Below are 14,342 nucleotides of genomic sequence, written 5' to 3'. Positions count from 1 at the left end.
GCCCGGTGCCGCTGTCGCTGTTCGGTGTCGCTGCCCGGTGCCGCTGTCTCTGCCCGGTGCCGCTGCCCGGTGCCGCCGCTGGGGGGCGTTGGCGGCTCTGGCGGGGTCACGTGACGGTGATGGCGCAGCGGTTCTGGGTGCTGCGGTGCTGCCGCTGCCGCCGCTTCCAGGGGCAGCAGGTGGGGATGGGGCGGGACGGGGCGGGACGGGGGCAGTGGGTTCCGGGCTCTGACCGACCCCTCTGTGCCCTCCCAGGCCAAGCGCAGCGGGCGGTGGAGCTGCAGCGTGTGCGGCCAGCGGCAGGCCGTGCAGAAGGTGAGGGCGGCCCCACACCCTCAGCCGCGTGTTCTGGCCCTGGTTCGCACCTCGGTGGCACCTGGGGTGCCGCCTCACCTCGCGCTGTGCCCCTCTGGCTGCTCCCTCAGCCTTGTGCTCATTCATTCCCTGCAGGTCTATGGCCAGGGCTCGGGCCTGGAGTGCAGGCGCCACGTCCAGAAGCTGAACTTGCTGCAGGGTGAAGCAGAGGAGGCGCTTGGTTGGACATCTTGGTACAGTGTTTAACCTTTACCTGCTCGTTGCTTTCGATGTGCTGCAGCTGATGTGCACCTTCACACTCTGGGTGCCTGTTGCCCAACCTGAGCGTGTCACGGGAGGGCTTTCTGGCCTGTTGAGAAGCCTTGACCGTGCCAGTTTTGTCCTCACCTCATTAGGAGCAAGGTTTAGTGTCCCAGCATGTTTCTTTTGACAAGGATTTCTTTCATGTAACTTTAGGTGATCAGTAGCATGTGTTGGTAAGGCCTTTACTCATTAATACATATGCAATAGGGTTTGGGTTTGTTGTGTTGTTTTTTAAAATTTGGTCTTTCTTAAGTACTGTTTGATGAGCTGACTGTGGAGGCGTCCATTTTACAGTTTACATCCTCAGAAAACATCCATTTGAAGAAGTTGCTGCCTAACTGTTGGCATTTAAGGGGTTCACACTGTAAATCTGTTGAGTAATCAGTGCTGCTATTGATAAAAGACTGGTTCAGTGCAAACACTTCAGTGTAATTCCTGCTGGGCTGGAAAATCTGAGTAACACCTTCCTGTTTATTTCATTCCTGAATCTGCTTATAAATCATCCAATCTGGACGTGGTCTTGAACTGGTCCAGCCTCCTTTTTACGCAAAGTTATTTTCAGAGATCAGTCAAGGGTAGTTACATAACTTAGTTCTGACTACACAGTGCTTCAGGGCTAAGCTTGGGGAAGAAAACTCATTGTTCACTTTATCAAAAAGTGTTGCTATTTTTATTCTCAAAGAATTGTGAAATTCAAAACATTGTGAAACAACTTCCCTTTTTGCTTGCTTTCATGGGATAAAATTAGTGAGTTTAAGCTGTTGTACCAAACAAACACTGTTACATCCCTAGTTGTGCTCAATTAAAATTTGTCATTTCATGACTAGTGGCTTTAGATCAAACTTGCAACTCTGTGTAGCAACAAGGAGGGCTACCCTCTGACTAGATTTAATCAAGTATTTGTGCAATGTATCTTGCAAATCATTCATTTGGCCTAAGTTATTCCATAGATCCTGTTTTTTCTGATATGTCTCCTATCCAGCGTTCCTATCCATGCTTTCTCTTCAATTCCCTGTGCTATGACTGGGTGAGTTGAAGCCGATAAATCAACAGACAGGAGTGTGTTCTAGAAATAGTAGTTTAAATCTCTGTTTTAGGTGTGCAGAAGAATCTGTAAATGACAGCAAAAATAGAGCAGCACAACGTGAGGACAGTTCAGTCCAGCAGGTAAGATCCCTACAAAGTCATTGTGTCATGGGTGAATCCCAGTGAAACCAGTGATCCCTTGATGTGGTTCAGACAGCTGAAATGGTGTGTCAAAGCAGAGGCTCCTGCAGAGGGAGATGTACACAGAAACCGTTTCGCTCAGAACTGAACCTGGGAACATGATACAGGAACGTGTCCTAAACTGATTCATGATTTGAGGCATTTGGCACATGTGAAACAATATCAGAACCCCCATGTTTTGCTGGTTTTAGTAATTCTCCAGTGTTGTAGGAGGGAAGGACAGAAGGCAGTCGCTGGAGTAAATATCTGGACCAGAAGAGTGAGGATCAGGAAGACGACGAGGAGGAGGCAGCTCTAGAAAGGCAACAGTTCTGTTCCCAGAGAAAGAATACTGTGGGAGAACAAAGGTACAGAGAGAGCTTGGTTTTGTAATTCCTGCCCCCGAGTGGTGACACTTGATTAGGAGGTGTGGGAGGCAGCTCATCTCTGAGATCTGAGCTAAGTGCAGGTTGTAGTGTATGACCTGAGCTGAGTAGGGGTTTGGCATTTGGGGATAAAGAGCCATGCATTGTATGAACCTCTCTGGTGATCTGTGGAAAGAATCACAGTGGATCTAATCTGTCCTCTTTATGAATGGTTTTCTTGGCCAGGAAACACCAGAAGCGCTTCCTCTCCAGTGATGTTCCAGAGCTTGCAGAAGAAAGGGGAGTTTCTCAGCTCGTCTACCAAGCCAAAAAGGTTAAAACCACTGAGGTACTTTAGCTACAGAAGATGCTTCTGACTTCTTCTGTATCATCATAATTTTGAATTTCTGTGAGGCTTTCTCTGCTCTTCTCCAAGCAAGCCAATGAATGACTGGGGAGAAAAAAAGTATGTTGGGGGTTTCTCTCTGAAAGGTTTTATTCAGACAAAGCCAATGCCACCTTTAATGCTTCTGTGCTGCATTTATAACTAAGTTCTCTCCCTTCTTACAGCACAAGAAATGCTTTGTAACAGTGCCTGATGGACATGATGGGGATGCTGGTTCTGGAGGCAGTGTGGTTCCTGCTGTCTGTGAGTCTATAGTGCCTGAGAATACACAACCTTCAACTCCTTGTACCAAACCATCCAAGTGGAGAAAATTTCTCTCATCATCTGACAACTCTAGTGAAAATGCTGGTGCAGTGGCCATGGCACTACAGGAGGGCAGTGGAGGTGTGGGGCTGGACAGCACCGTGACTGGTGGGGCTTGGAGGTGCTTAGGACAGGCTGGACAAACTCTGCCTCAGGGTAGAGGTTTTGAATTTAAAAAGTGTGTTGCTAGCACTGAGGATCTGGCCTCAAGACCACCCAGCAGCAGTTGCTCAGTTGAGGATGTGCTCAGAGAACCTCAGAGCCAGGTGCTAAGGGCAGGATCTGGTGCAGAGACCACTGCAGGAAGGTGCTGCTTGGGTAGCACAGGGAGGGCAAACACCCTTACTAACTCTAACCTTGTGCCAAAGCTGAGCAGCATTTCTTGTGAGCAACTCTTGTGCACAGGTGAGGAGTTTGATGATGATCTGTAAGAAGTACAGGCATCTTGAGCATGCCTTTATTGTCTCTAATGCATTTGATATGTTGTTTACTGAGGCACAGTTCTGAACTGAAGGTGGTTTCACTCAAAGCCATAGAGAACTGTACTATTAAAGTTGTTTAGTTGCTTGATGGTTGTGTTTGGGGGGAAGGGAAGGAGGGGGAAGAGACTGTTGCTCTCAGGTTACGGTGTTGTCTAGCAACCTCAGCAGCTAGAAACAGGAATGGAAGTACGTCAGCTTCGGGAGAGAAAGCTCCAGGCTTTAAGGATTCCTGGCCAGTACAATTAAGTTCTGTGATTGACTCCTTACAAACTACAGCTCTGTTTCCCTGGACTACATCATTGTTTCGATCTCCCATAGCAACCCTTTCTTCCAGAGCTGTGAACAAACTCCAGAGCCAGCAAAGGGATTGCATTTCTCTTCTTCAGTGTAGCCCTAAGTGCACATCAAAGTATGTGCAAAAAGGCAGATCTGCCTTTTTGTGGTTTTAGCTTTAGCAGATACGCTTTGTGGTTTTAGCCTAGTCCAGTAAATAACATAGCTGTGATACTGAAATGCTCACACAGACATCACATGCAGTAGTATTTATTTTTCCTTCCATTCTACAAGCACTGAATAACATGAGACAGAAACCCAGAGTAGGAAGAAAGATTAACCACAGTAGCTTGTGCTGCATTATCTGCTTTCAGCTAGAAAATTGCTTTTTGTTACTACAAGTGAGGTGGCTGCTTAGAATACTGGATGGCATCTAGTGCTGCCCCAATGTCACAGTTCTTGGTCTGCAGGAGCCGAGTGAGCCATCCACCCTCATCAGAGAAGCCCATGGAGAGCATCTGGGACAGGGACTCAATGAGGCGAGGGTCTGCTTCTGTGAAGAGAATAATAGTTGAGAGTTCAGCTATTTCATGTTATTGGCAAACCAGGCAAGGCTCTGGTAGCACTTTGTGAGGAGACACGCTCTTCTGTGTCTCCCACAAGTGCAGATGTTTGAGATAAACAATACATAATCAGAGCTAAGGAAACCGCTTAGTCAGGCTCAGCTGGCCTTGCTGTGGGACTCAGTGCTGCTGATCTCAGTGAAGGGGCCTTGGATACTGTTACTGCTCCCACCAGAAAAGTGCTGCCCTAAAGCCACAGGATGTACTGGTCCCCATCCTGCATTAAACAGCTCTCTTGAGCAGTACACAGCAAGGACACAACTGAGGACAGCACCTATCTCATGTTTTTCAAATGGTGTATTAGCCTAAGGTCAGACATCTGGTTAAGACTTAGCAACATTCAAGAGAAGAACCACCTGATCACCTCTAACAGGGTACAAGAGCTACCAAACCTGCCCAAGTCAGGGACAGGTTTAGCTCTGACTTACACAACCTTGGTTTCTACGAGCTCTGTAACAAGTCTGCTTGTGTCAGGCCAAGCTGACCGTTCCCAAGCCAGAGCTACTCTCAGCTATGAAACCTGCACATACTCTCCTACCTGGGGGGAGGTGTGGGTAGAGAGCAGCTTCTCGCAGTCCTGTAGGTCCTGGCTGGGGAGGATCCCGAGGCACATCCAGGGAGCTGGGACCATCTGTGTCTGGCATTTGCAAAGACTGCAGTTCACCTGTGGAAGGATCCACTTCTTTGGATGATAAGTGGGTCCAGTCCTCCTCACCCCCCGATGAACTGCTGGACTCACTGTGCTCCTGAAATGGATAGAAAAAAGGTCCAGGTGCTGTAGTGCTTTTCAGGCAGGATGCACACTCCTGTCTGCCTTTAATACAGAGAATTACATCCACAAGAAGTCCCACCACCTTTTACACCTGTAACAGTGCTGTATATAATTTAATCTGCTCTCATTTTAATATTCACTCCCACCATGCATGCTAAGTGATGATATTCAATTACTGTCATAGTTCCTGTACCTGGGAGTGGAAGCTTCCATCTTCCATTTGTGTGGGCACAGGATCTATCACCATGTCTTGTATCTGTTCTGCAACAACGTTTACTTGTGTAGCAGAGTCTGTATTATTCCAGTCTGCTTTGGTCTGAACATTCTGGGTTGGAGTACTGTTGGTTGCCTCAGCATTGGTATTCTCTTGGTTGGCAGAAGTGGGAGTCACTTTGCTTCTCTCTCCTCTGTGTTCCACATCGATATCAACTTCAATACCTAGAAATGCATTTGAGGTGGACAAAGTCTTAAGAGATTTTTCCAAAGCACAGGCCTAAATGATCCTAAATGGATCAACTCCTGCTCTACACTCTTAAGGTTTCTCTCACATCCTACAGTTTGCCATGTAACATGCAGGAATTAAAATGCAAAGCCTTCTTTAATAAAGAATAGCTAAGCACCGTATCATCATCTTCGTCTACACAGAAGAGCCATATATTTAAAGGGCCAGAGCAGAAGTTATATCTATGTCCACATAAACCAGGCAAAATCCAGTCACCACTGACTTGAAGTTACAGTGCTGACATGTTATGAAATCTTTCCTCACTTTGTCTCAAAGTGGCCATTCTAAGCCTAGGCATTATTAGTATCCAAGTTAAATTAAGCCTTTGAGGCTTAGGAGATGGTTCCAAGACCAGTCACAACAGCTGACTGCTGCTCCTGTTAAACAGGCCTGTAAACCAGTGTCAGGGACTGGTAACAAATTGTAAGTCACTTACCCAGGGGGCTCAGAAAAGCTGCAACACTCTCCCCAACATTCTTTAGGAAGGTGACATTGGGGTCCTGAGGCTGGCTGTTAGTAGAAGCTTCTAGAAAAACAATTTCTGTTAGCACACACAAGCTCAGACGGAAAGGGCACCTACAGAGGGTGTGTCCCCACAGCAGCTTAGTGCTCATTCCTGTTGCTCACATACATCACACAACAAAGCTCTACAGAGAAAAACTAACTGAGCTACCCCTGGAACAGAAAGCCAGCACTAACATTGTTATGGCTCATTAGCCATGCTGAAAGGCAGATCTGGAGTAGAATAGTGACATGCTTGACCTAACAGCTTGGCTTGGTTTGGTTCCAGATACTTTATCTGTATCCTCATTGATTGCATGAACCCAAGCACACCTTAAAGTAATCGTACTTTGTGCCAATTATTTCAAGCAAATTAGATTAGTTCCTGTGTTTATTTTCCCACCCAGACTCTACCCTGTGCTACAGAACCTCAGCTAGTCTGAGGCTCCACCACTACCACCTTGTCTACCAGGGCATCACCTCTTACCTTCTGCAGCAGGTGCATTGGGGGCTGCAGCAGTGGCTTCAGCTTGCTCTGAGTTCTGGCAGGGAGCTGCAGGCCCAGGATACCCCCAGCAGTGCATCCACGGGAAGGGTGGAACACCATGGCGCATTTTACGGAGCCAGCGTCCTCGGGGAAGCCACTGTAAAGGGTAACATTCATGTAACACTGTTCACACAACCACGTTCTGAGCAACTGAAACTCAGAATGTGAATTTGAGTAATCTCCCATTCATCAGTTCCCATCCATAGATTTTGCTCACCTCAAATGGATTAAGCAGTGGGCTTTGGAACATCACCATGTTGTGCTCCTTGTGGATTCCTTTCCCCTCACAGGTGCTACACAGGTCATAGTCTGGACAGACACTGCACTTGAACCTGGTCCCCACCACGGGTCCCTCACAGCCATCACAGATGACATTGGGGTGCACCATGTTGCGGGGAGGCTCCTGGCTGCACTGTGAGCGGTGCTCCCGCTTGCACTCCTTTTTCTCTGTTAAGAAAAGGAAACTTTGCATCAAGAACAGGTTACTATTTACAGGCTGGAAACCAGGCAGAAGAGGAAGCACAAACAGCCCATCAAAGCAGTGTTGACTTACTAGGTCAGTTTATTTTTACACTGGCTGCCAAATCTAAGCCAAGCTCATGTAAGACACCTTAAACCACGTGCAAAGAGGTTTTGCAAAGAGACCTTCCCCTGAAACCAAGCATGCCTTACCCTAAATATCTCTTGGCATGCTTATTTTAGATTAGTACTGCACCACCTAATCTAGCTTTTCATCCTACCTTCCCAAGCGCTGCAAGAACAAAATGTTTCTGGAGAAGGAATTAGGAAGGCGAACGCCAGGAAGCATAACATGAGAACAGGGACAACAGGTGTGGCTCACTAGATGAACTGCAGATAAAGCTTTGAAAGCATCTACCTGAACATAAGGTACTATCAAGCAACTATGCACTGGGAGAGTGGAATTAAGGCTAACACGTTGTTGTGAATATTTAAAATACCAGTGCCAGTTTAGTGTATCCAAGGAACAAGAATGACAACAGAGCCTCGCACTGGACCAGCTGATAGGGCAAGGAGGAAACTTGTGGTCTGTTTATCCCACCTCATCGGGGAAGATTCATGTTCTGTCATATTACACTGCCCTTTATTTAACCTCCCCGCAGAGGCCGCAGCTTCCACCAGGCCCTTGAGGCACGGGGAAGGGCCGGGGCTGGCTTGTCCGGTTTTGGGAGCGCTGCCAGGAAGCGCTCAGCCGAGACCCGCTGTAACCCTCCGGAGCTGCGCGGCCGTACCTTTGATGTAAACACGGAATACGCCATCCTGCACATACGGCATCGCCAACTCCAGCTCCTCGTCGGTGGAAAAAGCGATCAGGTCCCCGTCCTCATCTGTAAATGGCGAAGGGCAGGATGAGGGGCCCGGTCGGGTGTCACGGGGGGTAACGGGGTACCCAGAACCCCGCACCCCGACACCTGCCACCCCCGGGACACCCCCCCGGGGCCCGGCCCGCAGCGCAGCCCCTGCCCCGCTCACCCTTGTAGTGCATGCGGAAGGCGGGCGGCGGCCCGGCCCGCAGCAGCCCCTGGAAGAGCTCGGCGACACGGTCGTAGATGGCCCGGTAGCGGGCGGGCGGCGGCAGGGAGAAGCGGCGGATCTCGCGGGCCGTCTCCTCCTTGCCCAGCAGGTAGGCTTTCACCGTCAGCGCCGCCATGGCTGTGGCGCAGCAGGAATTGCGGCCGAAAGCCGGGACAACCAGAGACAGGGCGGAGCGAGCAGCTGCTACAGCGATCCCGCGGCGGCCGCTTTTATAGCGCCACGGCACAGGCCCCGCCCCGGGAGCCCCCGCCCCTGCTGCCCAGGCTCCGCCCCTGCTGCCCCCGGGCCCGGTCCGTCCCCATCTAGCGCCGAGGGGAAAGCGTTCAAGGCACGTTTTCCTGCAGCCGGGAAAACCTGTGGATGCGGTGCAAATGCCCGTGTCTGCCCCCTGCCCTGCTCGGCCCCCGGGAGCAGCTCCTGTGCCCGGGTTTGCGCCCCGGGGCAGTGCCAGGAGGGTCTGGGGGCACGGGGTTGTTGTGGTCGCCAAAGCACCAGCGGGGCCTGGGCGGCGGGGAGTGAGTGCGGCATAGGGACCTTCTGGGTGGCCTCCGAGACACACCGGTGGGGAAACAATCGCACCGTGGGGCAGCTCTGGGCTGTCCTGGTCCCATCACCGTTCGGCAGCGGCCACCAAGATACGCCGAGCCACGTGCAAACGCGGCACTTGGCCATCCCGGCCCTGCTCGTCCCTTCCATCGTGGCAAACAGGGCCAACTCGGCCGGGGAACAGAGGTGGGGAGCCACGCGCCAGCCCTGCTCGTGTAGCACCCACCGGAGGGGTTTGCGTGCCGAGCATGGCAGGAATAAATAACTCTCCCCCGAACCCCGTGTTTTGGAAGGGGGGCTAAAAATAAAGACACTGGTGTAAACACAACTGACATTCAGGAGGATGTGCTGAGGCCTTTCCAAGCTGGTTGGCAGCAGTATTTTTTTGCAGATCAGATACAGCTGACAGGCCTCTTAATCCAGCCACAGGAGGGTTCAGCTGGCAGAACACACCGTCTGTGCTGTCCAAGCATAATTAAATAATGATGGATCAATGATTATTAGGTTCCTTGTTGGTGTTAATTTCCTTTCACCCGAGGACCTGACCACTCTGACTCTCGGTGCTGTATTTCTTGGTTTAAGATACTAAGAACTTAGGAGAAACTGTGTCACGATTTATCATCTGTAATCAAGAGAAGCATACATTTTAATTTCCACATTGGGAAGGTAGTTTATTTCTTGACCTAAAGTATATATGTTAAAACACTTGGCCCTTCATGTGGAGACATTTTTGGCATATGTGTGGCGATGTTGAAATTGCAACCCTTTCCTGGAAAATAGTATTTACAGTGGAAAAGTTTGCCCCATTTAAGTCAAAATGTTTTCTAGAAAATTCAGTTTCTAGGTATGACATGGCTAATATTTCTACCACAAAGCAGTGAGTTAAAGTTTAAACACCAGCAGATTCAGGTGGAAGCACGGATGAAGGATGGATATAGGAAATGATTCAGCGACTTTTACAGCAGGAAGTATTGAAAGGTTTGGGCAGGCAGCAAACCTGTATTGCACTCACCTTCCCTTTTGCCTGTTTGCTGTGTGCATCCTTATGTCTGAAAGCTGATGACTTGACATTGTTGGATTATGGTTTTTCTCCATAAAATCTGCTGTGGCACCAGCAGAAGCAGGACATGCAGTACAGGACACTCTGCCAGTGTTGGATCTGCCTCACCATGCAGCACCTCCAGCATGTTCATCTCATGCCCTGTTTCTGAGGACCCCAAGGGCCACTTTTGATCTCATCTATAATGCCAGAGACTCGTATTTTGAGACCCAGCTCCGGCACATTCATTCCTTAGGTTCCAAGTTGCCACTGTCCCAGACAGCACCAATTCCTATTCCCTTCTCCACCCCTGCCTGTGCTTGAGTGGTGTTTGAGGCAGGGGGGCTGTCCTCAGGTTGCCGTGTCTTTTCATGTCAGTTCTGTCTCCAGGCTAATTGATTGTTGCATTTATAATTATCAAGCAATGCGCTGAAGTAAAATCACAAATCTGAGTTTTCCTCTGTGTCCACTTTAATCCAATTCTCCTGGTGGGACATGCTGAGTCACGCTCAGCTTTCTGGGTATGACATCATGCACTTTTACAAAACATAAGGAAAACAGGCTTTCACCGGTCTGTTGTTGGCTTACCTCACCGATCACGGGACAGGGGTGACTCAGTGAGTCTCCTCCTCGAGGTCGGGGATTTCCTCCCAGCAAGCCCTTTCTCAGCTCAGATCTCGCTCTCCCCCATTCTCTCCAGCCCGGGAATCTGCCTCTGGCTGGTTCCTCAGCCCCTAGAAGAAGCCACACGAGGAGCTGCGCTGTATTCCCAGATCCACTTGAGAAGTTTCTCCCTCTGTTTGTAAGTGGATCTGGATTTTGGCATTCTCAGCGTGAAGCAGTGGCTATGTGGATATTTTCTTATGGTTCCATAGGAATCCCATAGCAGCACAGCAACCCCTGCCCAAAAAGTGGCTTGTTGGCCCCAGGTGCTGAGCAACCAGCTTCACAGATGGGTGTAGCAAAGGAACAGTAAAAGGAACAGGGAAAAAGCTGTTGGAGTTTAAAAATTCAAGTTAGAGAGGAAAGGCTTAAAAAGGAGCAATTAGCATCCCTTCAGTGTTCTGCTTTCTCTCTACACCCACTTCTGCTGGGAAATGTTTAAAAATATTTGGTGAGATTTTTGTTCCGAGGGCACAATCACCAGAAATACTCCTTATGTCCAAACTTTGCATGTTTGCTGTAAAAAAACCCTGGGGGGAACAAGGTGGGGTGGGGGAGGGGGGATGTCAAATCTTTTCCTTGCTTGCAAACCACAGCAGAGGCTGATGAGGATTTTCCAGAGGAAATTTTCCCCCAAATCATTGCTCCAGCCCGAGGCTCCCATCACTGTCCCAGCACTCCTGGTGAGAAGGGGAGGATTTGGCCCCTGTGCCCCCCGGCTCTGGCAGGACAGTGTGTGGTGATGGAGGGACCATGTGTAGCTCTCCAGGCTGCACCAAGTGCCCCATCCACACACTGCGATCCTACACGCTCCTTCTAGAGGCTTCTGGAGAGGTGCAGGATGCTCCAGACATGTCGGGTCAGACGCTGGTGACTCAGCCCGGTCCCATGACCGCTTCCCTCCTCCTCCAGCCCAGTGAAAACACTGTTCATGCCTCGGAAGCAGAACCCTCCTTCCTCATTGGCACAGGCAGAGCAGAAAGCCGAGCAGGGAGTTTTTTGCTGTCTCATTTTTGAGGCTATGCTTTCCTGAAGTTTACCTGTGCCATGTCAGGTGTTTACACAGGCTCAGCAGCGTTTCTCATTGCTGTGACACGAAACTTTTAAGGGCAGAAAACTCTGGGACAGTTTTTTCACTGAGACAGAGGAGCAGATAGAAGAATAGGTGGAGAGCAGGCACAAGGTACAAGCACGCTGGGGGTGTCATGCAATTCCATAAGGATCTTGTGTTCCTGAAGGTGAGAAAGAGCTTTTTACAACCTACGCAAATTGCTTGGGGCAAGTGTTGCTTTGAAAACCTGACTTGTAGCTTTTGCCCTGAATTAAAGCATCAACATGTCAACACATTGAAGGTAAAGCACTCTGTTGTCATCTTCCTCTCTCGTGGCTAAGGAGATTTGGAAACATTTATACTGCAGTGAAACAAACCCTGGTGATGTTTGAACACAGCAGCCTATAAAACACATAGAAAATGAAATTATTTTGTTTCTTGCATAAAGCAGCCTGGGAAGGACCAAGCCCGAAGATGGGCCAAACTACAGAGCTGAGCTCTTTAGAGCACTAGATAAAATCAGCTATAAATCTGGGTTACATTTTCTACCTAGGTGTAATAAATGTTTTCTCTTTCTAATTTTTGTAGTGGCCTCAGGACCTGTGGATTGCTATGGGAGTGCTTCCCATGGAAGGTCCTCATTTCTGCAGCACGCTCAACATTGCCAACATCAACTGTTCAAAGATCATGAGATCACCTTAAGAAAACCTTTTCTCTCTATTTGCTGCTGGAGTTTTGTGTCTCTGCAGTTCACATTTTAATCTTTGATCTGAAAAAGGACCAAAGCTCAAAACTTCTCAAAACTTGTCAAAATTTGCTCAAAACTTTAAAAACAGAATAAAAGATAAAACTGGGAGCAGAGGGATGGACTTCAAGATTAAAAGGGACCTTTTCAGGTCTGAGAGAAAAATGGCAGGTACTGCAATTTTTTCCAAGAGAACCCAAGGTTTTTATCATGAGAGGGTGGTATAAAGCTCATTAATTTCTTCAGACTTTTATGAAGACAAAGTATAACAGCAGAAATTAGATTAAACTTCATCCTTGGAAAAGAGTCTAATTAATTGTCTTGGAGAAATTATTAATGTTCCTCTTTTCTCTTCCGCTGCAGACACACCACATATTCCGAGCGGTGGGAGCAGTTTGCACCTCTGAAAATAAACAGCCAATAAATAGCCATTTAATGGACTAAAACGTTTCCCCACCAGCAGCTCTTACTTGTCTGCCACCTCTTGGGGGGTTTTGCCATTAATTCCTGTGGACCTTCTGTTGGCTCCTGGGTTTGACACGTGGGTTTGAGGTAAGAACTCAAGTGGGCTGGGTGGGACAGAGCCCCTGGTCTTTGCTGTGATGTGCAAGTGCTGTTGCTGCTGTGGTGGAGGCTTCACTGGCAGAGGGTGTGCTGGGCTGGAGGCTGAGCCTGGGAATGTGGGAGCTCACCATGGAGCTGGACAAGTGCTGCAGGGCTCGGCTGCCCTGAGACGTGGGACCTGCTGCTGCCTCATGTTCTGAGGGGGATGGTTGCTTGGGCAATGCTTTGTAAAATCCAGGTCAGGATGCACAGGTCCAGGCCCCGGCCCCTGGGGTTTTTTCAGCATTCCAGAGAGTTCTGCTCAGGGATTTCCCTGCTCGGGGTTGTGCCCGGTGCGAGCAGTGATCTGTACCGGGGCCTTGTAGCTCCTCCCTGGCTTCTGTCAGTGGAGGGAGGTAGAAACCTTTGATGCCGTCCAAAGGGCTCCCTCTGCCGATTTCCTTCCCGCATCTTCTAATCACCGGGAGAGGCCATTTCAAGATTTGAAAAATGTGGTTTATTTCATGAACTGGAGAAGATTCTAAGGATGCAGTTAGACAAAACCATAACCTGCAGAAATGGGCGACCTGGGCTTTTCCTCATAAATGTGCATGGCCCTCAACGAGGCACTCAGAGCACCTGGAGGCAGCCCCCGCACCCTCCTGGGCTCCCTTAGCCGCTCGCTTTTCCAGAAGGAAACAGAGCAGAGGCCTGAGGACCCATTCGCCAGATTTTCCTGTTTCAGGAGGATTCCCATGTCTGCTGGAGTGTTGCTGGGAGGAGATGTGCCCACAGACGGTGGCTGGCTCCCAGCTCATCCCTGCCTGCCACTTGGGACATCTCTGGGGCGGTGTCTGAGCATTGCTGAGTGCCTGCATCACCACTCCTGCCTCTGGCACGGGCACATGCCTTGCTGTACATTGCACCCTAATTGATCCAAACATTTCAAGCAACAGACTTTGATCACTGGAAGCCAGTCCTACAATATTTACATGTCTGAGAAATATTTACTTGCTAAAAGAGCTCTGGGGAATGGAAGATGGCAACTTTCACTGGTTCAGGAATTATGTACCCACGTACAAGGCACCTGAGCTGCCTGACCTCATGCGCACCCACAGAACCAAGTTCAGATGATGAAGGCAAATAAATGCCTGTGGAGCCTGACCTCACTGTACAGTCTATAATGAAATAAGCTGGACCCATTAACAGAAGAAAACAGAAGCAAAATTTTTAATCTGATTTCTTCTGTCCTTCACCCAGGCAAGCATGAGCTTGAGGTCATAACCCTTGATTGCCAGGTCCTTTGGAAGAGGGATAATATCCTTCCAGGCAGCAGCTTCTTTTTGCGATATTCATCTGGCCTCGATTTACTCTCAATAAACATTGGATGCTGTTTCCTTAACCAAGATGAAACACTTCTGTGGTAATGGCAGTGAGGATACCTGCATGACTCCAGGGACTGCTGCCCCCGACCTGATCCTGCACCCCCCAGCTGTGCGCACCCCGTGGGGACATCCCTGTGCACAGGGGCTGAGCACACACCTCTGTCCAGGGGCACCCACGTGTGCAGGGATTGGGCCATTGCTGGGGGTCCATGTGGGGG

The 14,342-nt window shown here is 49.4% G+C and overlaps 2 protein-coding genes and 1 long non-coding RNA gene across 6 annotated transcripts in view; 2 read left to right on the top strand and 1 right to left on the bottom strand.

Moving 5' to 3' along the window:
• The window catches only part of LOC121657772, a 3,680-nt gene extending 212 nt beyond the window's left edge, over positions 1-3,468 (top strand). Inside the window, exons 1-7 of one of the 3 annotated variants that reach the window (XR_006013713.1) lie at positions 1-179; positions 256-315; positions 451-548; positions 1,716-1,785; positions 2,056-2,192; positions 2,436-2,655; positions 2,760-2,846. The exon at positions 1-179 is cut by the window's left edge and continues 212 nt beyond it. Coding sequence is in view for 2 of the 3 variants with exons in the window: in XM_042013850.1 (XP_041869784.1) it covers positions 1-179; positions 256-315; positions 451-548; positions 1,716-1,785; positions 2,056-2,192; positions 2,436-2,538; positions 2,760-3,329 (1,217 nt within the window). In the remaining variant the exon portion in view is untranslated. Of the gene's footprint in view, positions 180-255; positions 316-450; positions 549-1,715; positions 1,786-2,055; positions 2,193-2,435; positions 2,656-2,759 lie in introns of all 3 variants that reach the window. The other 2 variants (XM_042013851.1, XM_042013850.1) reach the window with 2 other exon arrangements.
• A 439-nt stretch (positions 3,469-3,907) lies between these two features.
• On the bottom strand, positions 3,908-8,343 carry LOC121657771 (sequestosome-1-like). Of its 2 annotated transcripts, XM_042013848.1 has the most exons (8): positions 8,090-8,343; positions 7,849-7,944; positions 6,816-7,045; positions 6,539-6,695; positions 5,987-6,076; positions 5,242-5,486; positions 4,815-5,022; positions 3,908-4,206 (listed from the first exon to the last, which is right to left on the bottom strand). In XM_042013848.1, exons 1-8 carry the CDS (start codon positions 8,265-8,267, stop codon positions 4,049-4,051), a joined length of 1,362 nt encoding a protein of 453 aa, XP_041869782.1. In that variant the 5' UTR covers positions 8,268-8,343; the 3' UTR covers positions 3,908-4,048. The 2 variants fall into 2 exon arrangements, with proteins under 2 accessions (XP_041869782.1, XP_041869783.1); XM_042013849.1 differs by lacking the exon at positions 5,987-6,076.
• Positions 8,344-11,028: 2,685 nt separating this feature from the next.
• Positions 11,029-12,508, top strand: LOC121657829. Its single transcript, XR_006013723.1, has 2 exons — positions 11,029-11,638; positions 12,040-12,508. It is a non-coding gene; the product is annotated as an uncharacterized LOC121657829 (long non-coding RNA).
• The last annotated feature ends 1,834 nt before the right edge of the window (positions 12,509-14,342 follow it).

Source organism: Corvus kubaryi, unplaced genomic scaffold (assembly GCF_017639235.1).
Source record: "Corvus kubaryi isolate FWS band 111438036 unplaced genomic scaffold, C.kubaryi_AGA036_p1.0 split1-37374, whole genome shotgun sequence".
NCBI classification, from domain to species: Eukaryota; Metazoa; Chordata; class Aves; order Passeriformes; family Corvidae; genus Corvus; species Corvus kubaryi.
This window is presented reverse-complemented; position numbering and strand designations above follow the sequence as displayed.

What these genes read in the sequence shown, in the direction of transcription:
- LOC121657771 (XM_042013848.1), bottom strand. Translation starts at nt 8,267, where the DNA reads ATGGCGGCGCTGACGGTGAAAGCCTACCTGCTGGGCAAGGAGGAGACG. An exon ending in ATTCCGTGTTTACATCAAAG is followed by an intron (nt 7,046 to 7,848) that starts GTACGGCCGCGC and finishes TTTTCTTAACAG; the next exon opens with AGAAAAAGGAGTGCAAGCGG. An exon ending in CACTGCTTAATCCATTTGAG is followed by an intron (nt 6,696 to 6,815) that starts GTGAGCAAAATC and finishes TACCCTTTACAG; the next exon opens with TGGCTTCCCCGAGGACGCTG.